The sequence below is a fragment of the Cuculus canorus genome, chromosome 1 (assembly GCF_017976375.1).
Source record: "Cuculus canorus isolate bCucCan1 chromosome 1, bCucCan1.pri, whole genome shotgun sequence".
In the NCBI taxonomy this organism is placed as follows: Eukaryota; Metazoa; Chordata; class Aves; order Cuculiformes; family Cuculidae; genus Cuculus; species Cuculus canorus.
The window spans coordinates 110,107,514-110,135,009 of NC_071401.1; the positions used below are offsets into that span (position 1 = coordinate 110,107,514).

At 45.1% G+C, this 27,496-nt stretch overlaps 2 protein-coding genes across 4 annotated transcripts in view; one reads left to right on the forward strand and one right to left on the reverse strand.

Annotated features, from left to right (window-relative positions):
• The window catches only part of ADPRH (ADP-ribosylarginine hydrolase), a 69,044-nt gene that overhangs the window by 10,123 nt on the left and 31,425 nt on the right, over positions 1 to 27,496 (forward strand). The window lies entirely within an intron of this gene.
• LOC104056025 (T-lymphocyte activation antigen CD80) lies at positions 245 to 27,228 on the reverse strand. The gene is made up of 7 exons (XM_054056628.1): positions 26,953 to 27,228; positions 26,694 to 26,794; positions 13,430 to 13,768; positions 10,563 to 10,844; positions 8,488 to 8,613; positions 5,450 to 5,573; positions 245 to 3,539 (listed from the first exon to the last, which is right to left on the reverse strand). Exons 1-6 carry the CDS (start codon positions 27,126 to 27,128, stop codon positions 5,467 to 5,469), a joined length of 1,131 nt encoding a protein of 376 aa, XP_053912603.1. The 5' UTR covers positions 27,129 to 27,228; the 3' UTR covers positions 245 to 3,539; positions 5,450 to 5,466.

The following is a 27,496-nucleotide window of genomic DNA, read 5'->3' on the forward strand; positions in this document are numbered from 1 at the left end:
GTTTTCTCTCTTTCTTTTATTTCTCAATTTTCTTTTCTTCTTTTTTTTTTTTTCATTGTTGCATATCCACCCAATATCCCACTCTCTTGTCTCTACGACTGTTCTGATGACATTTAGCTGTGTCATTGCTCAGCCTTTCTCCGTTCCTATTTTAGTGGCTATTTGATGCGATGTCTAAGGACTATTCATTTTCTTGTGTCTAGGACCATTGATGCAGGCATGTTCTTCCGTGGGAGGGTAGGCAGAGCCAAGGTGTAGCAGTTGTGCGGATTCTCTCTACATGTAAAGAAGAAAGGTCTGCTAGATGTCCTTACGCTGCACGTGAGCAAGGGGAAGCAGAGAGTACCATCTACACTCAACTCATGATCAGCAGCCATTTTTTGCTCCATTTCCTGCTGAATTTAGTTCCCTGCACTTCCTCATTTCTTGTATTCACTGTATTTCTTGTATTTCACTTTCCAAACGGGGAGTGAAGAGTTGGTTCCGAGCTTATTTTTTTAATACAAATGTAAGGGGTTCTTCACAAACACCCCCTCCAGCAAAAGCACGGCACTGAAGTTGTTACCTGCTCTGCAAGTGAAGGACCAGTAACACAAGTAGCAGGGATACAGTGAGACCAGCTTACATTAGATTTTGCTTTTTCAAAAATAAATCCTGTTTTCGGAGGTGAAAGGAAGATCTGTTGCAAAGGGAGTGTGGAGCACCATAGCTACATGGCTCAGTTACTCCTGACAAACTGACAGACATGAGATACACTGACATTACAACTTGGGTACCTGAGTGCCGTTCTGTGGTTGCTGTTGAGCACACCAAACAGAGCTGTGTCTCCATGCCAGCTGTACCTGTTACAGCTTTGCCAGCTGCATCGCCTGCCTTGGCAGTACACTGTGTGTGTTTTCAGCAGCTGCAAAATGGTAGCTGGGGCTCATGGGAATAACGGAGAAGTTCTACCACTTCCCAGCACACAGAACAGACTTTTTTTTATTACTGAGGAAAGGAAACTGAGTTTACAATTTATTTTTTAATACAATTAAAAGAGAAACCCTGGGGGTGGGTGGGTGGGAATTATGTACAAAAACCCCGTGATAAACAGAGCAGCTCACCTGGTACAAAGACCCAGATACCAAGCTGAGAAGGTCTCACAGAAACCATTTGTGTGCAATTCACTGAATACAGCATAAGGCAATAGAAAACATGATTCATAGTATAAGTGCTTAAGAACAAAATAAACCAAAGAACCTGCCTATCAAGAATATAAAACCAAACAGATGCTAGATATATATGTCAGTGAAACTTTTTGTTTCCTTTAGAAGGAGTTACTTAAAGTGTCATAGGACTCTGGGGTGATGTAGAGAGGTTTGGCATGGTGCAGAAGACAAACTCTTCTCCAGGAGGCTGTGCAATTGTCAGTCAAGAGCAGAAGTTAGAGCAAGGGATAGTCAGAGGGAAAATGTGCTGGTACAACTGTCAGAGCTATGGTGTGTTTGTTAGGATGAAATGCATCATGGTTATAGGGAAGGAAGCACAATGTTGAAAATCGGCAAAGTAAACACAAAGAGAGGGTGTTGAGCCTTCAAGAAGCTAGTAGATTCTGCTGGAAAGAGCAAGCATAGACTGAAAGAAGAGGAAACTTGGAAGTATGACACACTATTGCCCATACATCAACTGCTGCAGTGAAGTCTGGCTGCCTTTTGAAAACACTGCTTCCTGTATCACCTATGTTCTGCTTGTAACCAGAATGTGCAAGTGTGAAGAGTATTGTTTCCTTATCACCCACATTATCTTCTTTTCTCTGTCAAAAATTCTCCACAAGAATGTTCTGAAGTTCCCATTTCACTTCGTGCAATGGAAAGGCAGTAAGAAATCTGATGGGGCAGCATGACTCTGCAGGAGTAGAAAGGGAGCACTGTCGTATTTTTTACTAGTGACTTGATCCTTTAGCCTCTCATAGCTCAATCCTCTATAAATTGCTTTAGTCCTCCTATTTCCTCCAGCAATTTCTCCCTCAATGTGTACTTGCTAACAAAAAGTGAAATGAACAGACTATTTCTCTGCTGAGTCCTAGCAAGATAAACGGCTCAAGCAACAAAACATCCCACAAAGAGGGCAGCACGGAGCTTTCAGAATTTGGTCTGCCCTGCTAACTACGCACATGGATCGAGCACTAAGGGAATGGGTACAGCTTGCGGTGGGACAGAGTGAAAGGGAAAAACAAGCCTGTCAAACTCAGGGCAAGGTTGTGTTGGCTTAATACGCAGAGATACTTGGGAAGCTTGTTGGGGCTTGGGGCTTTTTCCTCTTTTCCCCTGAAAATGAGAAACCACTTTTTCCTACACAGTAGGCAAGAATATCACCCAGATCAGATGAGTCCTATGCATTGTTAGCATCCTGTAAGGAACTTCTTTTAAGTCCTGGCTAGGTAGAGACAACGCTGGTAGAAAGCAGCAGCATTCAATGCAAAGTAAATCCCTATGTTGCTGTGAGAGACTCCCAAGAATCTGGAAAGCTTACTCTAACAAGTATTCCTAGGTAACTGTACAAACGAAAGCGACCCATGTTTATGAAGCGAGACCCTGAGTTATATTTCATTACAGTAGATACATGTGAGAGGACTATGGAGTGTCACTGAAATGTAAAGGGGGCTTTACAAGCGCAGGTAGGAAGGAATGCATATATTGGCTCGCACATGTGCGCACTCACACACCACCAGCAGCAAGCTGCGCTGTGTCAGATGTGCTCCTGTATCTCTCAATGATTTAATGGAGGAGCTGTATCTCGGTACCTGGGTTAGTACCATCCTTTCAGGAGAGTACATTATGAGAACTTCTGCCACTGCTGTAGATAAGCAATATTAGTTATCTGTTAGGTGTGCCATCAGTATGTATCGTTCCCTAAAAAGTCTCATAGCACTGAAAATAAGCATGAGGCATATAGTCCCTCCTCAAGGTGCTTTTTTGGTGAAAAGCATGCACGCTATTGTCTCTTTAGGGGAGAGGGGACATATCTGAAATCATAAAGTCCAAATCCAAAGTCCTCCAGTGCAAAGAACAGCACTGGCAGATGCCCATGCAAGGCTGAATACAAAAGTTTTAGCTGCTCCCAGTCACAAGATGGAGGCAACACTTAAGATTGTATGTCAGGGTCTGGGGTCTCCAAAAAGGCCAGCTCTGCGTTACTGAAGGAGCAGGTGGGTGTGAGCTACCTGCTAGGGTTCTGCAGGCCCACTGGTTTCCATAGAGGCAGCATCAAAGCCAAAGGATCCCAAACTCTTGAAGATGTGTTGATGCTGCCCCATTGCAGAAACGTGGATGGTCCTCCCAGTTGGAATTCCAGCGACCCCATTGTAATGAGATCACCCACAGCTTCTGTGCTGTAGGTGGGGTTTTGTATTCATTCACACGAGATTATGTCGTCAGTCTTCTTGAGCAGAGTTTTCTACTGCTGTCATCCCCTTTCGGGAAGCCGAAGGGTCAATGCAATAAGCATCGCTGTGCAACAAATGGTGGGAACTGCAGTGCAGAATACACAGGATAAGAAACCTGAGGGACACAAAGAAAAGATTTTACCGATTTCGCTCACCACCTTCTTCTTTATCCTAAATGTAAACCAGGATGTTGCAGAGCGGAGATAAACAGGGGTCACCTGCTATATCCTTCCACAAGAGGGCTCGTGTTACCGTGAAGACAGAGCTGTTCAGAGCTAGGCAGCTCAAGACAGGCACTACAGCGAGCTACAGACTGGCTCAATGCTTACTGTGAAAACCTTGGGCTGTACAGAGATGCTATACCTCTGCAAAGTGAGGCTGACTAGTGAACACGCTACGCTACTTAGGCAGCCGTAGGGCATAGCTCAGCGCATCACGCAGTTACAAGATGACATCCAGCCACTAAGGAAGCGCAGCTTCCACCCCTGTCCACAAGCAGAAGCTGTTCCAGGCACTAGAGTTGGGAAACAGCAGCCACTTATGGGAAAAGCCTGGCAAACTTTGATAACAAGAGACGAATGTGGCAGAATGGATTTGTTCATTAGGTGAAACCCCACCACTCCCATCACAAAACCCCCCAGAATTCATCCTAACCAAGGCTATAGTATCTGTTCCAGATAGGGCCTTCCCCAGAGGAAAATATGAGTGGGTGTTCAGGTTTGGAAATGAGACTAGAGGCTTGAATGATAGCTTCCACTCCTTTCCATCTCAAAAATGTTAGGTTTTTAGATTACTGCAACACAGAGTGTGGCAAATTCATGACTTCTAGGACTCTACAGCTGTTTCCCTATGGCATTGCCCTGGCAATTCAGCATGCTGTGGGGACAGCAGGAAATGCAGCCACTTGGATAATGAAGTGAATGACAACAGATAGCTGTGAATCTCTCCTTAAGTCTCTTAACTTGGAAAATGGCTTTTTTTTTGAGGACACTGCCCTGAACACAGCTGAGCTTTCAAGCCAAAATTAATATAATGCTTTGTAGTCATAAAACCTTGATAATCCAGACTTTTCGTCAGCCCATCCTTCACAATACCTCATTATAAAAAAGTAATTCCTTTTAAAACATGAAAGTGTCCTGTGCAAGTCTTAGAGGCAGAACTTTTCCTTCTCCATTCCTCCAGCTGCTGAAGGGAATGGAGATCTCTCAGAAATGGGCTGGCATTGCTAATCTTAGTGGGTAAGCTGGTGCTGTTCTCTTGTTGTTCATCTCTCTCTCACCGCCATTTGGTCAATACTTCATTTCTGTCATCGGTGTTTCTGTTTCTGCATTAGGTCAGGCACGTGGCTCACAGGGCATCAGCCAGAAATAGCCTCTAGGGAATGAAGCCACGTACGGGACCTACAGTTCTGATGAGCTACTCACAAATGAGTCCAACAGGACAAGAACTAAACCATTGCCTAATTCTTAATTGGGAAACACATATAATGAGCACAAGGGCAGTGGCAGGGGATGTCACTGCCGATTCTGATAGATCGTGACCATGCTACAGAGCCACCTCTCAGGTATCAACCAGCTTCCTTACACAAGTACAGAGAAGACAGCGACAGTTAAAGTTGCCAAATATTCTTTTCTGTCATCTCACTCTCTCTCTTTATTCCCATTTAGTCCCTAAAAATTTACGTTAATTAAGGAAATGAGTGCCACAAAAACTTGCATATCATCCATGCAGGGCCCATTCTGTGGCGAAAGCAGCTTAGCAGCCCAGGAAATTTTTCAGTAGATTCATTTCTAGAAATTTGAAATAACCCAAACAAAGCAACGTGAGCATCATTCCTGTAGTTACCTGACTGGGAAACACCATGTTCCTGAGTTGGCAATAGGGCCCTACCACTTTTATTTACCCTAAAGGATGGCACACACTCATATTAAAAGCCATATGTAGTTTTGTGACTAACATTGTAAGAGAACCTAATATTATTTGAGAAGCTTTTTTTGGAAAGAGAAGAACAATGAAGAAAACTACCTGCAGATGTGTTCTGGTCATACAGATGATGCTTCAGATGTCACTTTAGGGCTCATGGCTGGCTTCATACATTCTTTCTCACCCTCTTCCACTGAATCCTGAGCCTTATAACAGCGAGAACAGACTGAAGAATAAGACACCTCATTAGTATTTGGAATTCCATACATAAAAGTGCTGAATCCAAATGTCTTCTTCAACAAAGTAATGTTTAAACGAGAATGGGAAGAAAAGAGAGAAGAAATTAAAGGAAAGAAATGTTTTAGGTCTAGTTACTTCTATTTTTCCCTGGCAGGACTCATCTCTGCAGTGCATCTGAATACAGCTGGCCTATAGCCATAGTCTGATCTGATAGAAAGGTCTGTTATAGATAAATGTTATCTATGTAGTGTCATATGCATAAAGCAGTTTTCATTAGCAAAGGGCTAGGATCTCAGCTTGCAACAAAGACAGGTTGCTGCATGCTAAGATAAGGTCAGAAGGGAAACAATAGTAAAAGTTACATGTCACTAAATGCAATTCACCGAGTGAATAACAGAACACCAGTGTTAGAACCAGCCAACCAACTCTTTCAGTGCTTTAAAAGGAGTTCAGATTAAGCAAGTCCCTTCAGTATCTCAGCATCTATGAATGACTTCTGTTTTAATAATTCAAGTTCAATATCTCTGCACTATTACAGCAAATTGTACTTGCATAGCATTTCACAACATGGATCCTAATCTATTCTTTAAGCTACCTCTAATCTCAGTCTACTCTTGGTGCTTTGTGTTAAATTAATGGAAGAGCCAAAAAAAAGTCGAGAGAGTTTCCATTCCTAAATTACTGCAAAGATAGATAGGTTGCGAGTCTCTAAAAGTAAGGGGTTGTGAACCTCAACAAAGAGTCTACACGTTTTGGTCACCACCACAATCACACATCTGAGAACTCTTATTTCCGTTTTGTTTTATCTTTCTATTCTTCCCTCCCACACTTCAGCTCTTTGAAGCATGGCTTTTTGAGCTCAGAAACCACTTGTAGCATCGAGGCAGCTCCTGACTCAGCTTTCCATATGCCAGAACAACAGAGGTACTCTCAGACCTATTCTGAGCTCTTGAAAGGACACCTGTAGCAACACCAGCAGGAAATACTCTTAGGACAGATATTTCCCTTCCCAGACAGGTGGCAATGCACAGCAGCACCAAAATGTGACAACTATGTAAACGGGGAAGTTGGATTGAAGCTCTAGCTTCAGTTTCTTACAGTATACACCCGGTCTGGAAAGCGGCTGTACAAAATCACATCACCTGACTCTAACACCCTGTATGTATTAGGAAAACCGGAACAAGAGAGCAATCCCAGCTGATGCAGCCACGTCCTGTGCTGTTGCAGGTGATCACATTCTACCACACTGGTATGCTTTAAAAGTAATTTGGTTTCAGTGTGAAAGGCTACCTCACAATGCTCCAGAATCTTAGTAATTTAATGGCAAGGAACCTTTTCATTTCCAGCCTATATTTGTTTGGAGCCAAATCTTCCAAATCCAGTTCATTTTCTTCTATAATGAGAAGTTCATTACCCATGCAGCTAACAGCAGAGGCTGTGATCAGCTGTGATTTTCTTGGTTTCAACCTGCTTGCTGCTTTCCCATTGACATAGCCCCAGGGAGCAGCACGGGAGGACCAGCACTGGTGTCGCAGGGGCACATGAGTAGAAAATGAGGAGGTAGACAGTTGTCCAAAACCTCTAAAAGCTTCCTTTCTTTGTGATAAAACACTAGAAATAAAATTAGCCCAGCCTGACTCGGCGGTCACTTTGGGTTTCAAAGGGATGTAGTTGGTGAGGAGATGAAAAGAAAAACAGTAATGCCACCTCCACACGACTGACTTTGGAGTGAACTTGTCTGAAGTTAAAATAGAAGTATCAGAAGACACAAAGCATTTCAAGCATAAAACTGTTACTAAGTGAACTGAGACTGCTTCCTAGCAAATAACCTCTTTCCAACATGGGATACCACGCTGACTGTGATTAATTAAGATGTCCAAACTGGTGGTTTCTGTTTTAAGTGGGCTGAACGTAGAGTGCTCTCAGTGTGGGATTCTTGCCTCTAGACTTGACATCCCCAGTAACCTGATGGAACTCGGTTGGGTGATATTTATAATATGTTGCAAAGCCTGCTGTCTCTTCTCCAGAACTGCTTTTCAAAGCTGCTCACAGAGTGTGGATAGCACATTGACTCTCAATAAAACCTTTATAAAACCATTTATAAAACCATTAGATGTCTACCCACATCTTCAGGGGCATTCTTGCTAGGTCAGCTTAGACATGATTAGGAGCAACCACTAACAGATGAGATTTTTCTTTGAGCCACACATGCAAAAAATCTACTCAGCTGCCAGCTAACTTGGAGATGCCTGAGATCCCCTTTGCCACTGAAAAACTCCTGGAGACGTCTGAAGTTCCTGAACACTTTATATGGTGGGACAGGACACCTCACCTGTGCTGGTTTTGGTCACACAAAGAAGAGAAATGCATCTCTCCTAACTGGGGTTCTCCTAGAAGTGGGAGTAATGCTCCCACTGTAATGCTGGAGTCCTTTCTGTTGCCCCATGTATTTTTGCAACTTTGTGACTTTTCTGTGGGATTGTTTAAGTAGAATGTGTAGAGACACCTCATTTTGAGACTGTCAGTGCTCAGCTGGATCTATCATTAAGATCATTAGCATCTTCAAGCATCTTAATACATAAAAAAGGACATTTGTGAATCTCTTTAATTCTGTGTACCCCTGATTTAGGAAATACTCAGATCTGCTGTCAAAACTCCCCATCAGTTCTCCATTCTCAAACCTAAAACCTAGTGCTACCTGCAAACAAAATGTAGGAAAGTTTTAGGCTGGATTTAGATTTTGTGACAGTAGATGCTGCATTGGAAAAAAAAAAAAAAAGGAAATGAGTAGAAGGTACAAAAGTACGTAGTGTGTCAGTATAGTTAGTATAAATGTATATTTTACATGGAAACTCCACAAGCAGTAAGAGATCATTCCTTGAAAAAGGAGCTACACTTACCTTGCCTTGAGAAGTATCTTGCTGCTAGGGCGATAGCCAATAGGGAGATGATAATGATGATACTTGAAGCAGTGATGACATTATAAGATGGAGGTGCAGTAGGAACAATGCACTTATTTGTGTTTTCTAAGGCAGAAGAAATAAAATATGAAGGGCCTGAAAACATACTGGCATTTTCATGTTAGAGCAGGTACCTGAATTTAAGTGAGGAGAGTTAGAAGTGGTTCTAACTCAGACACTCAGCCTGAAAATTTACCTATTCAATAAACAGACAAAGCTGGCACCTAAGTTTCTTCCATTTCCCGACATGTGCTGTGTGCTGAAATTTTTAACACATTCACAGAATCTGAAATGCTGGGTCTTTGTCCAGAACGGGACTGAGACAGACAATATTTAAAAAGACTCAAGCTGTTTTTGAAGAAACCGTTTCAGCTTGCTGGAAATGTCTGAGTCCATGCCTAGAAGACTCCTTTCGCAAAGGTATTCTGCATTTTTGTTACAGTTTTCACCAGATTTATGCCTAATTTTTTCCCCATTTGCAGGTGATGGAGAATGATGCATTAAGCAGATTAGAACAGACCTCCTCCTGCATGGCAGGAAAAGAGTCCTATGGCGGAGTTAAGTTGCAGTGGGCCTGGAGCCGTTGGCTATTCACCACCAGAGATGACCGTTCTGACACTTGGACATTAGAGTAGATACGGCCAGGACAACTTCAATTCAACAGGAGGGACAGGCTTAGTCTGTTCATAGATATTCAAATTTTCATCATCTACATCTGACACAGTTAAGTGTCATTCAATTTTTAAGACACTATCCTGATCCACTGTACAATCCTCCTCTCCATAGGAGGTTTGCCTCCTCCTTTTACGAGAGGCTATATTCCGTCTGGAACACTGTGTACATGAAAGACTTGTTTGGAGGGACATTTCCATCCTACCAAAATGGGAGTGGTTCCATATCTTAAAAAGGTGGGTGGTGGTGGTGTTGTGACTGCTGTTGTCACTATTGATTGCACCCTCCTCTGAGAATCTGTGAGACAACAGTGTATTACTGTTATTACTTTTTTTGTTGCTCTCCTTTTCTCTGTAGCATGATGTTCATAACCATCCTCTGTCACTGCCTCTAGAGACATTATGCACTACATCCAGCAATAACCAATATTCATAAGGCACTTGTTTCTGGGCATTCATCCTAAAGCTGAATGGCACCTCTCCTCATGAGCTGCTTTGATTTTAGTAAGATTAATGAATAAAGTACCTTGATGAATAAGGTACAATTCCCTAGGAAAAATAGCGCTTCTCTAGTTTCCCTTGAAGGTGTCCTTATCTCTACAGTGAAAACATCAGACCCAGAGACATTTTGCAATACTTTTTTTGGTAACAACATAATAAAAAATCCTTTCGGTGTTAAGAATTTTCTTGCAAATCCCCTTCTACTGCAAAACATCTGGACTGTAGTGTGCTGCCTTCCCTCATGCTGTTTCCATTTGTGCCTCAAGCTTTCCAAAGCTCAGACTTATCTATTATGTTATCAGTTTTAAGCCATAGAGAGTGATGGATTTTTTTTTCCGTATGAGTTAACCCTATGTTAAATATGTGTATGAAAGCAGAATTTCAGCTAGACCCCAGCAGACAGTTTCTGTCACTGAAGCAGGAACAAATATGTTTGTTAAATGAGGAAATTCTTTTTAAGTGCAACCTGTGGCTTTTAAGGCACACACACTTCTCAAGTGCCTCCATTCTGTGTCACACAGCAAGACCACACTGGTACAAAGGGGCACTGAATGGTGGAGACCCCAACCGGTGGGAGCCACCGAGGCTGACATAACCAGATCCAACAGCATCCAGTTGCCCTCTGAGTCACTCACAGTAGAGCAGTAGGATGTCAGTCACCGTCACAACTCTCCTCTCCCACCCTTGCTGTCTTACAGCCTTTGAACTATTTTCCTGTGTAGCTCACAGGTGGGATCATTGGGTCATCCTTGCATGAAGAGATACAAAAAACTTACTGCTTTCTGAGAAAGGCAGCTCAGATTCAACAAAATGGTTCTGTAACAAACTATTAATAAAACCTACTCAGAAGCAAACTGGTGGACTTGGCAAAGCCACTGTATTCCACGGAACAAGTGATGTTGTCTTCCTTGGTTACGTTGAGCCGCAGTTCGCCAGTGACATTGTATGGGCTGAAGTTGGACTCGGACACCCAGCTGGCATTCCACACCACAGACTCGTTGTTGATGGCTCCAGAGATTTTGGGTTTAGGGAAACCTCCATAAGAAGAACATTTTACCACCATCTCAGTTGATTCACAAGTCTCAGCAGATACTTCTGCTGTTATGTTCGGCATACTGAAGTCAGCTGAAGTAAGAAAGATTTAGTTACCATTCTGACAGATTACAGCAAGAGCTGCAGTCCTGATCACCTGTGGTCAAAGCAAAGACTCCTCCCTTCCCACCCCAGGCATTCTTTTTCTTTTGGCTTTTCTTATCCCTTAGAGTTCTCCCCACAGCCTTAACTGGATACGGCCTTGGCCTTTGCTTTTTCTGCTCACTGGGCAGTACACACACTTAATGACCCCATCTCTTCAATGCCACCATTTGTCTCTACATACAGAAGTTTGTGGAACAACAGAAGGGATCATAAAATAGGTAGGAAAAATAGGGACTGAATAAAAATCTGTATTATGGGCAATGGTGGACAATTTCTTCTTCCCTTCCTTGTTAGTTCCTTCCCAGCCAGAGGCTCGAAAAGGGTCCATCTCCGTTGGGAAAGGAGGTGAGTCACGTGTTGGTCTCTGAGCCGAGATGGCCAGCAAGAGGCTGAATTACATTTTCTGCAGGAGTGCTCCTCCAAAAGGCCCAGCTGAGAGCAAGACCAAGTCAGACTAATCATTGAGAAAATGTGTAGCAGAGCACAGGTCCTCTCAGAACATGGACTTTTTTCTTATTGCCAAATACAGTTTTCAGAGGTTTCCCACCCACACGGCTTGTTCCATGCCTTCCTATTTGGTCAGATCTATTGCTGTAAGTGTTTTTGAGGCCACATGTGAAATGGAAGAGAAGACTAATATGACTGAAAAAGGAGAAGAAATGTGGTGTCCTTTTTATCCTGTTTCCCTTTGCCAATCTGGGTTATCATGTTACAATACACAGTTGCATTAGTAGAACTGAGGACGGCCATGGGTTGCAATGAACAGCACAGGGTGAGCAGGAGGCGGCAAGGGGTGGAAAAGGAACAGTTTGAGGCAACTTCCTCATTGCAAAAAAATCTCCATGGGACTACATCTTTAGCAAGAGAAGCACCAGTCATTAAAAAGAAACTCAGCACATGGCTTCCTGGTGGGCCTGTCCACACCAACACCGCTGCTGCCAAAGGGACCTAAGCCTCCTTCCCACTCCTGCCAGCTGTAGTCTGGTATCCTGGCCAACCCCTTGGGCACTAACCCCAGGCAGAGAGCTGCAGCAGCTTTCTCAGCTTGCTGCAAAATGACCCTTTTCAGAGCAGCTAAGGTTTTGTCTGTGATTGCTCCCTGCCTGACTCACCATTTGGCCACATAACTGCTGGGATTAGGCAGACAGCCTTGTGGTCATAATGTGTCTTCCACAGCTTCCGCTGACCAGGAATCCACTGTCTGGGCTACCGAGTAACTAGTGAGAGAAACTGGCTTAACGTTGCATGGCTGGCCAGCAGCAGACAAGGAGAAACTTGGATTTCCTTCCAGCCCACTCACTGTTGAGTAATACGGTATTGACATCCAGTCTAGAAAGTCCCTTCAAGCCTCCCAGCTGGCTTCACTGAAGCTCCCTGATCAGTTACCATGGGGTAACGCCTTCCTGCCTTTCTCAGAGAAGCTGGATTACAGCAGGGGTGAGATGAAATTTCCCTTTACCGATCCCCACAATAACTGATCCCACTTTTCCAAATGGAGCAGAAGTCTACCACCATTATTACAAGTAGCCTGTTAAGACAGCAAGGGGAATTCTGGAAGGAAAGAAACTGGAGTATTTGCAGTGAGGAAAAGAGATCTGTTGTTTCACTCGTCCAGTTAACTCCTCAGCTCTCATGGCTAGAAAGGGTGCTGGCAGTGCACTTCCCTTTTTTCATATCAGTTCCCAGAAAGATCACTAAATTTGTCTCCTTGTATATATGCCCACCATGCCCTCAGGCAGGAAGGCAATGGCTAAACCTCAGGAGCTTGTGTTTTTTTTGCTGCCGAATCTTATTCCAGATGGGGAATGCTCATTCACTGGCTTATCTGGAAGACGACTGGAACGCTCTGCTGCTACATGTATTCAAATATATGGTGTGTGTTTGTGTGTGTGTGTATTTATGCCACCAGTATTTCTGCCTTTGGTTGAAACCAACCACCACAAAAACAGTGGTGGAAATGGAAAATAATGTCAACGGAACTTTTTGTAACCTCCAAGAAAAGATTCAGATTCGTTTTGAGCAAAGGAACTCAAGTTGTTTCTTTAAGATAAAAAGCCTCAAATCTCCATCAGAGTTTAGCCTGGCAAACTGGCCAGCCCTCCAGAAAGCCTGGGCTCCCGGGGGGTTTGGAAGTGGGACTGGTATGCTGCTGTGGCCACAGAGAAGCAATGCCACCCCATTTCTCTTTCAGCTCAGACACTTCCCCTGCACCAAGGACTTTGTCTCTGCTTTGCCCAGAAGACAGCAGGGGGCAGAGGTGGCCTAGGGTACCCACCAGCAGGGGTACCTCGGCAGGTGTTCTTGGAGAGGTCCTTGCCCAAGAGAGAGGTATCAAGGGGAGGATGGTGGGAAACACAAATTTTCTGTGCATGAGGTAGCTTTGGAAAGGAAAGGAGTGAGGCTGCTAGAATGGAAATACAGGGGCCCTAACACACCTTCCAGCACTCTTTTAGGCTTTCTGATGAAAGTCTATCTGCTACACCATGATTAAAGCTCAGAGGCAATCCACCTACCTGTAACAAAAAGGGTGAGAGACTCATCACACACAACAACCGGGTTCTGTGAAGATCTGCGGTGCTGAACTACACACTGGTAAGAGCCGTTGTCCAGGATTTCCACAGCAGAGATCAACAGGGTGAGGTTGCTGGTGTTCATCTCTGTCCTGTTCTCGTATCGCTTGTGTGTGGAGATTTTCTTCCCCTCTGCGTAGGCAAGCACTACCTCTGTGGTGTTCTTCTGCCAGTAGACTCGGTAATTCTGTAGGCTCTCTGAGCTGGGAATTTCATGACAACAAGGAAGGCCGACTTTCGCCCCCACTTTACTATTGACTGTTTTCTTTTCCAGTCCATAGCCTGTAGGTGTGGGACAAACAGAAGTCAGTGAAAAAGCAGAACAGCCTTGTGCCAGGACCTGCTGCACAGAGCTCACCTCTTTCGGCTCTGTCCGTGCTGGCTAATGTACCTCATCACCCACCAATCTGTTTATAACTTTAGCTTTGCACTGAGAAAAGTCTACCTTATACATGATGCTCCCAGTCCTACTTGGGATCCTGAGCTAGCGGGCACATGATTTCTGCATGGAAGGCAAAGGCAGGATGGTTACCTGCTTGAACAGAAATTTTGCTAGCCCCGTAAAAACCACCGCACCTCAGGGTAAAGAATTGCCATTATTCATGTAAAAGGATAAAAGCATATATGCCCCAACTGCCACATCCTCTGTTGTCCCTTTTCAGAGCTCAGTATTTGGAAAGTTTGTGTCACCCTCTGGTGGGTTCCGTGCATGCCAAACAGGGCCACAGTGGACTATTAGTGTGGGGGTTTGTGGTTTTTTTTTTGGAAGGGTTTTTTTTTAATTGTAAAAGAAAAAAAATCCCAAAGCTTTCAAGACCTCAGAGTCTAGAAGCAACCCTACGGTGATAAACAAAGATTACAGCCATGCTGTCATCAGCCTCCTAGTATTAACAAATGAACAATTCTGCCTAGTCTAGCTACAACAGATTTATATCTTCCAAGGCCCATGGGCTTCCCATGGGATTACTTGCAAACTACCACAGGCATTCCCCAACTCCTGCCCAGAGACTGTGTCGGTGCCATACCTAGGATACAGGCATGTGCCTACAATAACGAGTTGAGGGGAAAATTAAGTACCGCTTTGACGAGGTTAGCAGTAACTCCCCCACTTCACACTCTGACTTCTATGCACGCTGCTCCCGTGATCAGCCCAGCTTTCCCACTCTCCTTCCTCTTTCCACTGGGTAAGAACTCGCAGGGACCAGGACTTGACATGTGAGGGAGCAGCCTAGCAAGGAGCTCTTGCTGTTGGAAGGGTGACTTAACACACATGGTTCTGTGCTGCACCAAGGCCAGGGCAGGTGGTTGGGCTTTCATCTCGGTTTGTACAACCTTCAGGATGATGCTCATCCATGTGTACCCTGCTTTGTAAGTCCAGAAAGTTGGGTTGCTCTATGTTTACCCTGCTTGCCTCAGTCTCACCACCTTAGCCTCCATCTCCAGTAGTGAAGGGGGGTTACCAATCTGTTGCACACCACTGACCGAGAGCAGAAAACCAAGGAAATAGCTGGCCTCAAGATTCAAATTCCCTCTTCCTTCTTTGCAGAATGTATTTTAGTAAATGTGTCTAAGAGAGAAAATGGGAAAGCTCTGACCAGGCGGCTTGTTACTGATGCAGAGAGTGCAGCATCAACTGTCGGTGGAGGTGAGGATCCATGTGCAAAGCCTCAGCCTTGAAGAGAGAACTGAACGCTTGACAAAGCTGAGCCTAAGAACTGCCACCACGCCCCAGCAAAATCTGGCTGATGCTGGCTCACAAGTTACTGTCACTGCTAATGCCTAACCACAGCCATGCTGTACATGGGCACAGAGCACAGTGCTTAGCGTGTGACTGTGGTGCTGTGACATTCAGATTCAGCTGAAGCGTACAAAACAGCCGCAAGCTTGTTGCTCACCGGGGCTCGTTTGCTTAGTGGTGACTTACAAACTGTTGTGATGCTGTCGGACAGCCGGCAGCGAGACCCCTGCAGCATGCTGACCTGTGCCCAGAGGCACACCCTGATGAAGTGCTTCCCAGTCCTCCAGCTGGTGCTGGAAGGAGACAAGCAGATACTCAGCCGGTGCGCACAAAGACCTTGGGGCAGCAAGCAGGGCTGCTCGCTGAAGTTCAGCCCAAACAGAGAGCCTGGGACAGAACTTCAAATAAGCTTTCAACCTCCTCCCCTGCACTACACGTACCCCTGTCCCACTTGCGCACTTTACATTAAATCTGTAGGAAATAACAGTGAAAAATACCGAGGAAGTCCCGGAAACACTCTGGAATGTTATAGCATTAATTAAATAAAATATAATATGTAATTAATCAAGCAACTTCTCATTTAAATGGTTTCCCTCCACTAAGACACTTCATTGGTTTTCCAAAGGGAAAGATTAAAATTTTTTTCCCCCACTACCTGTACTTCCCCTTACAGTGCATTGCGAACTACGAGTAACCAGAATGAGGCAGACCAGGAACCCACTCAGCCTACTGATCTGTGTCTGCCAGCAACTGGTAGCAAAAAGGTAGAAAATGGTAGAAAACCATACTTTCACACTGCATGGGACAAGAACTGCCACGCCCTGACAACCTTTGGAAGTCAAGAGTTCAGGGATTTCCTGATGCTGGCAGTTTAATCACTAGTGGTTGACCAACCTTTCAGGGAAATTTCTTGCCCCTTCAGGAATGCACGTATATCTTTGGCTTCCACAGCATCCTGTGACAATGAGTTACACGGTTTGATCACATGCTGTGTGAAAAAGCACTTCCTTCTGTTCACCTTAAAAGCAGCCCAGTTTAGGCTGTGATTCTTTAAGTTCCTCCTGTGTGTCCGTATGCATTTGTGTGTGCATGTGGATATGTTTTTCCCTTGGCCACATCTTTGCTTGTGCTCACAGTTCATCTCTTACTATTGCTAGAGAGACTCTCAAGAGTAGCCAGACAAACTTTGGGATTGTAGCACCTGATAAAGATAATTTCCTATTTTATTTTGAGGCAATAGGGGAAGAGTAGGTGTATAGTAAATGTCAGAGTGACATCGCATCATGTGTTGCATGAGGTTATCCATGCCTTGCCCCTAAGAGCCTCCTTTGCAACCAAAAGGAGAACAAAAACCTTCTCAGCAGTGCATGTGCAGGGGCTGGAAACTCCTGGTGATGTCACATCTATCCTTAAAAGGCTCTGCACCCTTGAAACTGCAACCTGAATGCTGCAAGCCTGAAGGAACCAAAGTCCATGAAGAGTCATTCAGCCCCACAAAAGTCCCCTTTCACTTTAAAGGTGAACTGCAAAGCAAAAATGAAAACTCAGTTCTGTCCAATTGTTGTGCTGAATGCTCTCTGTAATCAGGCTGTGAGGGAGGAATCCACTGTGGAAACAATTTTTAATAACTGTTCGAGAAAAAAAAACAACACCCCTCCTCTTCCTACAACTCCAAAGCTCACCCACTCCTTTGCTGTGTGAGGATGTCCCTCCGTCACTGGAAGCCTGCACTGTGAGGCAATGCTGAACCCATGAAAGGGCTGACTTTCTGTTCCCTAGGCAGAAAAATATGTTTCATTCAAACTACGCCTGTGCTGCAGAAGCCCCATACAGCAAGGCTAATTAAAGGGAACCATCTTTTCTTATTTGCTCTACAAGCAGGAAAGCTGTTGAGCCCATATCTCTATTTCCTTCACTCCTTGCCCAAGCTGTGTTTCAGAAATTCTTTGGCTGCAGAGAACTTGGTTATCCTGACCACACCTACAGTCGTGTGGTACGGGAGAGCAGATTGCCTCTGCAACATAAGTCCTGCAGAGACATGTGACTGTAAAAAGTCAGTAAAAGACCTCACAATGCTCTAGAAAAGCAGTGTTAGACTGGGGAAACCTACAGATAGTCCCTGGTGAACAGAACCCCAAACCCATTCTCCTTCCATTTCGTTCTATATTTCCACACCCTTCCGAACTGCTTTCTCTTTTTTTTGGTCTACCTGGTGTTACCTTGCCTTGCACACAACCCACAAAGCAATACACATGAAGAGAAAGGTCCTTCTTGATGTGCCTGGAATCCTTTACCCCCATGTAAGAAGCAGGTAAAACATTGGATCTGCACACTTTTTCAATTGACAGTCCTACAAAAAGCTATGAGGCAAATTGTCGATGGCTCTCCAAAAGCAGAAGGATCAAACCAGACTTGCACTGCTTCCCCCTCTCCCCACCCCAACATCCCCTATTTATCTTTGCAACAGCAGTTCGTGTCCCTACTCTTAAATTATTGCCATCACTGCCTTTGCCTAGGACCATGCACCTGGGACTCCCGCTCTGCTGGAACAATGACACCATTCTTGCTCTCTGCCTGTGCATGGATTGGAACAAAGGACTTGGAGCAGCTCTGGGACGAGGTGCACATCGTGTTGTGGCCAGGCAAGGGCACTTCTGGTAACTGAGCCAGCTGAGGAAAACACTGTCTTGTGGAGCTGTGGCTTTCTCCTGGCTGTAGTCAGCTAGGGTCAGGGTGGTAAACGCACCCAAGAGTCCTGGGTAATTCTGCAGCCCAGGTCCCTTATTTTCTGTGAATAGCACATTTGCCCCAAACTTGCAGGATTTATCCTTTGAGGACAACACAGTAATTTACAGGGACTTCTGAGCAACACAGATATCAGCTGAAAAACTGAGAAATTCTGCAAAGCTGAATCTTTAAAGGACTAGACACTCTGCCTTGGTCCTTTCTTTATTCAAGGTGATTTTACCAGTAAGGAATTAGATTCTCCCAAAGCTTTCATGGAGTTAAAATTCAGGAAACATCCTGCGCCACACTGCAATACATGAAGTAATGCTTTGTATTTAAATCAGTGTTGTAAGAGACTCCTGTGAATAAACTGATCGCAGAAAGACCCCATTAGATGCCCAGATAACTTCTATGTGGAGACATTGTTCCAATAGTGCAGTAAAACACTGCTTTCCCTGCATTTCACTGTAAAGACTCAGCACAATGAGAAAGATGGGATGAAACAGAGAAAAGCGGGTTCTAGCGGGCCCTCCTGGCTGTCCACTTTAAGTGGCTGCATATTAACCTGGGCATGAGTGCCTGGCAAGCCTCCTAGACTCCTTCTAGTCAGATTCCATTCCAGCAAGTAGAGGCATGCAAAGGGTTGTCTCAACATGCAGAGGAAGCTGCAGCGATCCTGCCCCTTGCACAACCCCAAGCCCAACCTTCTGGTCACAAACCACAGGCCTGCTGCTTCTCTATGCTGCTCTGGCAAAGCAAAGGAGCTGCAAACCTAGATTGCTTCACTCATGCCACAGTGACCTCTTGCAAGGTCATATTACCTTACTCATCCCAAATGTGGTGAGAAAGAGGAGAAGAGAAGGCAGCTCGAAGGAAAACAACAACGCCCTTCATTTGGCAGCAGTTCCACTCAGTCTCATTTCCCTGTACCCGCTCACGCTAGTCAAACATGCCTGCAGCAATTAAGTGACAGGATTAATCTGAGTTTATGATGATGTCATGGCAGGTCTGAGGTAGGGAAATGGTTTGAAAAGTTTTTTTTGCAAAAGTTAATCGCTGCTGGCTTCTACACTGTAACATCAGGGAGCCCTGCTTGGAGCAGTATAGCAGGGGCACAGGACCCCTCATGTGGCTTTATGCACTTCCCATCGTCACATTGCCACATTCCTCCTAAGCAAAACAGTAACCTTGCTTTGCCCAGCTCTATACTACTTGATTTAGCAATGAATTATAATATGCCCATGGTGTTTTGTTGCCTGACTCCTTCAGCAGCCTTCATTCCATCTTAACGCTGCTTTGTTTCACGTGCTAAGTCTTTAGTGAAGAAATCCTGGAAGTCATGAAGCAGCAATGAGAACCAGAGAACATATTTTCTGTGTTTATAGACAGAAAGACATCCCATATTTGGGGGTGTGCACTAATACCATTTTTGTTTCCAGCAGAGTACCAATTTGAGGCTCTATTGGTGACAAATGACATGATTAATCTTATTTGTCTCCCTGAGCACACTTTGATAAGCAGTGATGTACTGCCAGTGACATTAATTTCAGAGTGGTTCACAGGGCACTCTCAACAGATGTCAGTGTCCCATATGGGCCCAGTTTCTCAAACACACTGTACTCCTGCTGAAGCCCTCTCTCTGATTGTGGTTTCGTTTGCAGGTTACTGACCAAATGCCCTATTTTCTCCAGTCTCAATTGCTGCTCACCAGAAAGAAGATTTCTCACCCCCTTGATTGCCTTTTTTGCCACAAAAGCCAGCAAGGCAACCCAGCAAGATGAGGGAATGAAAGGAAGCACCATTATTGAGACATAGCTCTGTCAAAAACTTGGCTTCAAAGGGAAGGAAACTCCATTAATCATGAAAAAGTTTCATGATTGGCAATTAGCAACAGAGAAGATGAAAGCGAATCTGAAATAATTTGGTAGAGGGGCTCACTACAGTGCTGGGGCAGTTCCAGCCAACTGGTACCCCTCCCTCTTGCTCCTGCCATGCCCAGCTCCGTGTTTCCTGTTTTTGTACTTCTTGAGATGAAGATCTACTGCTTTCTGAGTCACTGCTGCCCAGCACTGGGACAAGCCTGGGTATGTCCATTCTGCCTTGTTTATAATATGAGTAAGATCACAACTCTTTACAAGTCAGTCCGTAAATTTCTGGGACTAGCCAGGTCAGACCCAAGCAAGGAACTGGAAATGAGGTGCCAAAATACTTGGGGGTGGGATGGGGACTGAATCACGTCTCAAGGTCTTCCTCTGTGCCGCAGATCCCCCTGCACAGGTGTTGCTCCAGGAGGAGAGGAAAGATGGCTTACTTATCTCCCATGACTCATAACAGTAGGGACACTGGCGATGGGGCGATGGGGACAGGACATCTTTGACTTGGGGAAAGAAGCAGAGGGAAGAGTCTTTATGAACCCTCCTCCTTTCTCTGTTCCAAGCACGTGTAGTGGGTGATACCCCTAGAATAAAAAAGGGCAGCAAGGAGCCCTGAGTCTGGATGCCCTTGGAGGATTTGCGTATTTTAGTTCCTTTTGAGATCAAATTCCTGCAACTGGCTCTGCACTCTTATGATTACCCAGCTTGGGGGCAGAAACTAGACGTGAGAGTTGTGTAAGACCATTGTGTAAGACAGTTGGGGGCGATATGTCGCACACAAAGACAAAAGTAAATTTGTTAATTTTTTCCCCTGCACACTCCGCACCTCACTGGCTTTGCACATCCTTTATATTCATCTCCCAGCTGAACATCCTCAGATAATTTTCCTATTCCTCCAGCACCACTGCCATGCATACTGCTATCCTGGAGTTGAGATCCTCCCCACTGCTTAAGGCCTCAGTTTTCTTCAGTGTTTGCTACATCTCACTGCCTTGTGCGCTCCCCAAGTAGCCATCCCACTCTTGAAACTAATAGAAGGTGAAAGTGCCCAGTAACCATGAAAATCAAGTATGATACTTCTCACATAAGCCCACTCAAAATTAGAAAAATTACAATATTTCTTTGCTTCTAAACTACTTGCCCACAGCCGAAGCAACATCCACCAGAACAGCTAACAATGGGAGAGGGCTGCCAGCCATTATCTTGTTACAAAAGCCTGGTCCCTGCTCAGGCACTAATTCACAAGGCTCTGCTGATAACAACCTTGACAATCGCCTCGCAGCTGGAGGATTGGCTGGAGGAGAGATTAAACAGCCCTATGTAAGAGTGCAGCATGGCGAATGGTAATTAATTGAAGGATGACTAAGGCAATGAGACCAAAGCAGTCCAGAGGTGTCTAGAAGCTAGAAAGCTGCAGAGGGAGTGAAATGAGAGACTTGGGCAGGGACTGCTGGAGGCATCAGCCGGGAACATCACAGGGCAGGGCAGGATAGGAAACTGCTCTCTTGGCTGGTAGAAAGCGGTGTCTGACAGGCAGGTCTTTCAGACTGAAGCATTCCCCCTGGGCACAGGGATGAAATGCTTTTCTGCCAGGCATTTAAAACCACACTGCAGGGTACCTGCTATGGTAAGAGTAGCAGTGAACAGAGACTTGCCTCGATGGTCTTTTCTAACAATTTTTTTATATGATATGGTAGCATACTGGGCTTGCCAGAAGGTGAACATCTTTTGAGTGCAGTATAGATAGAGATGCCACCACTAGCCAGCAGTCAGCACTTTTATTTTAAGCCAGGGAGTCCCCTGGGACCAATGATATTTTAAAAGCATAACAGTGAAAAAGCAGAAGCAAAGCCTGTGGCATTTCCGTGTTGGGAAAGATTTACATATTCTCAAATGACCTCCTGAGACTCCCGATGGTGATGTTCCTTCAAGGGGACAGAACAGCTACAATTAAACATAAAGTTCATCTATTTAGGAACAAACCCAACATCCTTTCACCAAGGAAACAGACTTGGCTGCCTTCAGCACGTTTTTCTTGCCATTTCATGAAAAATACCACATCTACATTCGCACAGCGCTTATAGGAGGGAACATATGTTTAAAAGGAAGGAAAGTTTCTCTGAAAAGCAGAAATTCTTCTCCAACATGACCTGACCTTGGGAGTACAGCCAGACAACAAACTGGCACTGACCTCATGCCTTCCTCACATGAGCAGAGGGGATGTGGCTCCCCGTTCCCTTCTAGCTCTACATGCTCTCACTGCTTTCCTTGCAGATCTCTCCAGAGAGTGGCTCAATACACCACACTGATGTGTAAAAAAAAAAAAGAAAAGAAAATTTCTAATTTCTGGTAAGTTGGAAGGCAAATCAGATCATCCGAGGACCAGACACATACTAGAACTAGTGCAAAGGAGAGGTGGATCACGTATCCAGAAGCAGAGCATTTCATCTTTTGGTGGCAATGAACTGTTCGGCCCCTTCAGCAGTACTGCTCATCTGCATCCCCCTCCGAGGAACTCAGTATTGGGTTTAAAAGCAGACTGGCGCTAAAGAAAGTAAGTGGACCTCCACAAAAAACAAATTAATCGCAAGTGAGGCAGGAGGATAACTCCATCAGTGGCAGCCTTCATTTATGTCAGATTAATTCCACCCATTAAACCACACTTCTAGCTCAGAATTGAGACAGCAAAAAGCAGGAAAGGTGTATGGGTGTATAGGGTAGCAACTTCTGCCAGTAATCAACTGCAGTGTGTAAAAACTTCAGCCCCAAACTTTGCATGTTTCAAGGCAGGACTGTCTGACATTCACATTGCAAAAAGGTTACAGATGTCTCTGTGATCCAAGAAATGCGAAAAAGCTGTTGCCCTCAGAGTAATGTGAGGTCACCAGAGTTATCTGGGTTCATTCTGATCTAATTGGAAAAGGAAATAATGTGAGTGAAAGGAATGTTTGACCAATAGCTTTACAAACTTAGTAAGCAGGCATATAAATGCATTTTGACTAGGTAGGAATACAGCTTGTCTATGTTTAATTTTCTGTTAATTGTTTTTCCTAAACAATTCTTTCATTTTAAAAAAAATACTACGGAAAAAGTAAAACAGAGTCTATAGGCAAAAGCAGGAGCCTTTAGTTGGGTTTCTGTTTCCCCAGACAAGTGGTTACAGCAAGTTTCACTCTGGATAGAGACAGACAGAAAGAGAAAAAAAAGAGTTTCTTAGTCCCACTGCTCCTATTTTTGAACAAAAGACTTTTCTGCATGCCTGGAACAGGAGGAGACAGAAACTCATCCAAAAAAAAAAAAAAAAAGAAAAAGAAATTAAAAGAAACTGCTGAAGGCAGCAAGATAAATAAGGCAGAAACTCAGTTTGCATTTAGTGATCAAGTGGGCAAATCTGGCACGTAAAGAATAATTTCTGCCATCTCCACCATGCAATCTGACCTAGGCACAACCCATGCCAGAGCTGGCACAGAAATTAGCCACCAAGCACCTAAAGCACATTGCTAGACACTTCAATATTTGAGAGTGGTCACAAAACAGGGAACATTTCTTGTTCTCAACCCTCTTTGTCCCTTTCTGAAACCCAGCTCCATTCCGAGATCTTCAGTGGCAGTAAAATGCAAGAGGGGATTCCCAGAATGAGTTACTTGTGAGCCAATGCTTGCTCGCAATGTGGAGGGCAGTGTCAGTCCTCCGTCCTCTCAACTCTCCCATAACTCAGAAAAGCTGCAGGGATTTTCCTCAAAACATCCCAAAAATTTTCACCACTGGGAAGAAACAAAGAACTAAACAGTCCCCAGATGGATTAAAAGACTCCAGGGAAGCCTAAAAGGAATACTCTGTGGACAAAACCCAGGCTCGCTGGTGCCCCATAATTAGTGCTGACACCATGTTTACACACACAGCAGAGAAATGTCATACTGAGTGATTGCTGGAAACATTTTCTTAATACAGCAAACTGGGACTTGAGAACATCCTGATATTTGTAGGTAGGTGTGAAGGTGCAATCGCAGGAGAAAAACAAGCCCATGGAAAAATCTCTTCACAAAATGGGTTATCAAGCACCAAAACAGCTGCCCAGCGATGTGGTGAGTCCCCGTCCGTGGAGATGTATAAAAGGCAGGTAGACAAAGCGCTTAGGGATATGATTTAGCAGTGGACAGGTGTGGTTGGGCTTGATGATCTCAAAGGTCTTTTCCAACCCAGGTCTTTTCTATGATTCTGTGATACTGACAATGCATTCAGACTCTAAATAAAAAAGTTTGTGCTGCAATCAAGGCTGTTCTGCCACTTTTCTCTGTGCTGAGGCAGCAGGGTGGTTGTGCACACCAGTGTCTCCAGCAGCAGATGATGTCTAAGAAGCAGCCGTAAATTACAGCAGCATTTCAGTGGGTCACTGCAGGTGAACCCCAGAGCAGCAAAATTAAAATCAAAAGGAAATAAATATATCTATGTAGCTTGAGAAAGCACAATTTCCTACTAAAAACAAACTTCAAATCATCCTTTTTAATTAAGGCCCTCTTAAAGCCTTCTGCTACTATGAGGCAAAAAATCAGCCTGGCATTCTCTAGACTACTATTTCATTTATGTAGGGCATACGGAGAGCACCTACTTTCATCCTAGCACGCTACATGACTTTTCGGAGCACTACAAAACGGAGATGTGCAAGCATCAGAATACTCAGGGCTAAGCCCTAGGATGCAAGATGTACCCACAGAGTCTGGGTGCCAGCTTTGACTGTGCCTTGATGTGGTCATGACCAGTCCCACATGGGGTCAGTTCAATAAACGCTGGTCTTGGTGACTCACTTAATAACGCATGGGAAGTCACTGGCAGGGTCATGGCAGACTCCCTTTCTGGGCTTTGCCATTTTGCCATGACAAGGTTGCGAGCTGGTCCTTGTGGTTTCTGTAGGTGTCCTAGGGAAGGCATCGCATACTAGTCCCAGTAAAGCTTTTAAAAACTACTCATTTGTGGGTAGTGTAGCATGTATTTTCAAGGCTCACTAAAGTAGGAATATCTCGTTTTGGAGAGAAAGGTGGCAGGGTGTGTACATGTGCATACAGAGGGAGAAAGAAAGAGCATCAGACGTTCAGTCCTTGTCAGCCTGCCAAATAACCTGCTCCTGAGGCACCAGAACTTCACAGACTCATTGTGTAGGAAGCATCTATCAATTACGCTCCAAAAGCTGATATAATGCTTTTAAAAAAGCCTTTTTTCCACTCCGCCTCTTGCAGAAGTAAACCCCAGAATTTTGTGATTGATCGGATTCAGAGAAGCAAGTCTTCTCAGCAACCCTGCCAGCATATGGACCTGTGCTTTGTGTTTTCCAGCCCAGGCACTTCTCTCCACACCTCCCAGCCCATTCCCAAGCCCTCAGTGCCGCCAAAGTCCTTATAGCCCCCTCACAGCTGCTTCCTTCTCTTTCTGTTGTCTGAGAGCAATGTGGGCTCTGGCTGTTCGGGTGCTGCCCATGGCTGCCTAGGGGTGTCCATGCAGTGGGCAAGGATGCCACATGTCTGCTGGCTCTACCCCCTGTCAAATTTGGTTGAGGCTGGGCAGGCGATTTCAAAGTTACAAGCAGGAGTCTAAAGAAAGAGATGGAGAGATGGAAAACAGGATAAACTGTGATTCCTTTAGTGAGCCATATCAAAAAGTACAACTACAAGAACACCTAGTTTTCTTTTATTACGCTTCTATTTCTAGTACTAGATGTTAGCATGCATCAGATCATATACCCAAGTATTGCTTATCTTTGATCTTCGAATCAGCACCCTTTTTAGAGAAACTACATGATTAGCTAATTACTGCGTGCTCATAATTACATTGATAACATAGCACAAGCTCTTACAGTACAAAGAAACATTTCTGCACATAATGGATTGTTTGCCCATTGCAGTACAGGCAAAATACATCTGTGCTTGATGTGTTTCACAAGCACATAGGTAGGGGAAGGATTGTGGAGGAAAACAGGAGAGCAGAGATCTCACGAGTGGCATTTTGGCGGCTGCTTTTTTTACAAGTGAGCTCTGTGATTCAATCCCTGCTAAATTCCCAAAGTTTTGTTTCAAGATTCTGAGACCAAAACTCAAAATGAAACTCAGCATCAAATATCTCCCAGTTTCACAACATCAGCATGAAAAAAAATCCTAATTTTGTGTTACTTGATTTTTAATCAAAGCCTCAGTTCAGCTCAAGTTTGCTCCAGAGTATCGTTAGCTGCAATGAAAGACTAAAATTGCCAATAAGCACAACCTATTTTGCACCCGCAATGAATCCCAGCTGAGAGGTGAGTTTTCTATGGTTTCAAAGTTAAGATTTCACACAGCTAAAAAGACTCATCCTGAGGCTCTTGAAGTTGAGGGGACTTGTGGACTTCAGCAAGCTTTGCAGCAGGTCCTTGGGGAAGGACGGGGACAGACCTTGCAGTCTTCTGACAGGGAATTATGTTGTTGGAGCAAACCCTTGCTGTGCGCTGCACTGCCAGGGCAGAGGATAGCCCTCTAGACCCACCACCCTGCCCTGTTTTTCCTACTGCACACTCACTTTTAGCCATCCAAACAGCTGCAGAAACTGCCCTGCCACTGACGCTGCAGGCTGACAGGCTGCACCACCTGCTCGCTGCAGATGTCAGGCACCCCAAAAACCCCCTCCTCGCTCTCACTCTGGCTGGGGTAGGTGACCACCTCGCTCCTCCGCACTCAGGTTTAGCAAGCAACTGTTCTCCCAGTCACATCCCTGGCAGAAGACACCAAAACAAGTGCCCTGCAGGCTGCTATCCCCCAGAGATGGGCAGGTGGGTGCTGCCTCCCACTTGGTCCAGCATGCCTCCCCTCCACCCCATGCTCCCACGCTGGATGCTCCTACTTACCTAAATGAAGGCAAAGCAGCACGAAGAGCCCAAGCCCAAGCCACTTCCTCAAGTCCAGTGCCAGTGGGGTGGCAGGCAGGCATGCCATCTTCCTGTAGCTCCTGGTCAGGGGGAGAAGGGCACACAGTTAGGGGAATGGCATCCGAGGAGCCACAGCACCCGCCACCATGCCCCTATCCTTCCTGCCTGCTGCCACCCCAAAAAAACAACATGCATAAGCCCAGCCAGCCCCAGTTCCCTCCTTGGTGCCCCAGGGTACCTGCGGCTTTCCTGAGCGAGTGGCCCCGAGGCCACCCCCTGAAGTGGGGAGGAGGCAGGGGTCTCAGTGCCCAGCCATAGGCACCCAGCTCCTGCCACAGGGCCACCGAGGCAATCGCTCCTTGTCAGGGTGCAGGGAGAAGGCTGTGTGATAGGCGGGAGTGCGCTCAGCCTCATAAGTCACCTCACACCCGCCCACGGCTTCCTTGTGGGTCCTGCGTCAGCCTGCAGCGCCTGCCACCCAGAGACAGGCATGGGTGCTGCTTTTGAGCCTGGTGATGTTTTGGCTGTCACTCCAGCAAGGATCAAGGAGGGTTTTAGTCTGAGGGGGTAGAAAAAGCCTCTGCCAGCAGGTATCAAGTGTAAGGCAGCATTGGCTCTGGTGGGGCTTCCCAAATTGGTGCTTAAAACGCAACTAAGTTAAACACCTGATGATACTGCGGGAATAATTATATGCAATCGTATTTGAAGTTAAAAAAAAGCAAAACATCAAGTTCAATTACAGAAAGAAAATTTAAGAAAGACCACATAAGCTGCATGTGTCA

Coding starts and splice junctions, on each gene's coding strand:
- LOC104056025 (XM_054056628.1), bottom strand. CDS start 27,128: ATGAGGCTGAGCGCACTCCCGCCTATCACACAGCCTTCTCCCTGCACC. Junction 26,795..26,952: donor CTCGCTCAGGAAAGCCGCAG/GTACCCTGGGGC, acceptor CCCCCTGACCAG/GAGCTACAGGAAGATGGCAT. Junction 5,574..8,487: donor AAGATACTTCTCAAGGCAAG/GTAAGTGTAGCT, acceptor CTTATTCTTCAG/TCTGTTCTCGCTGTTATAAG.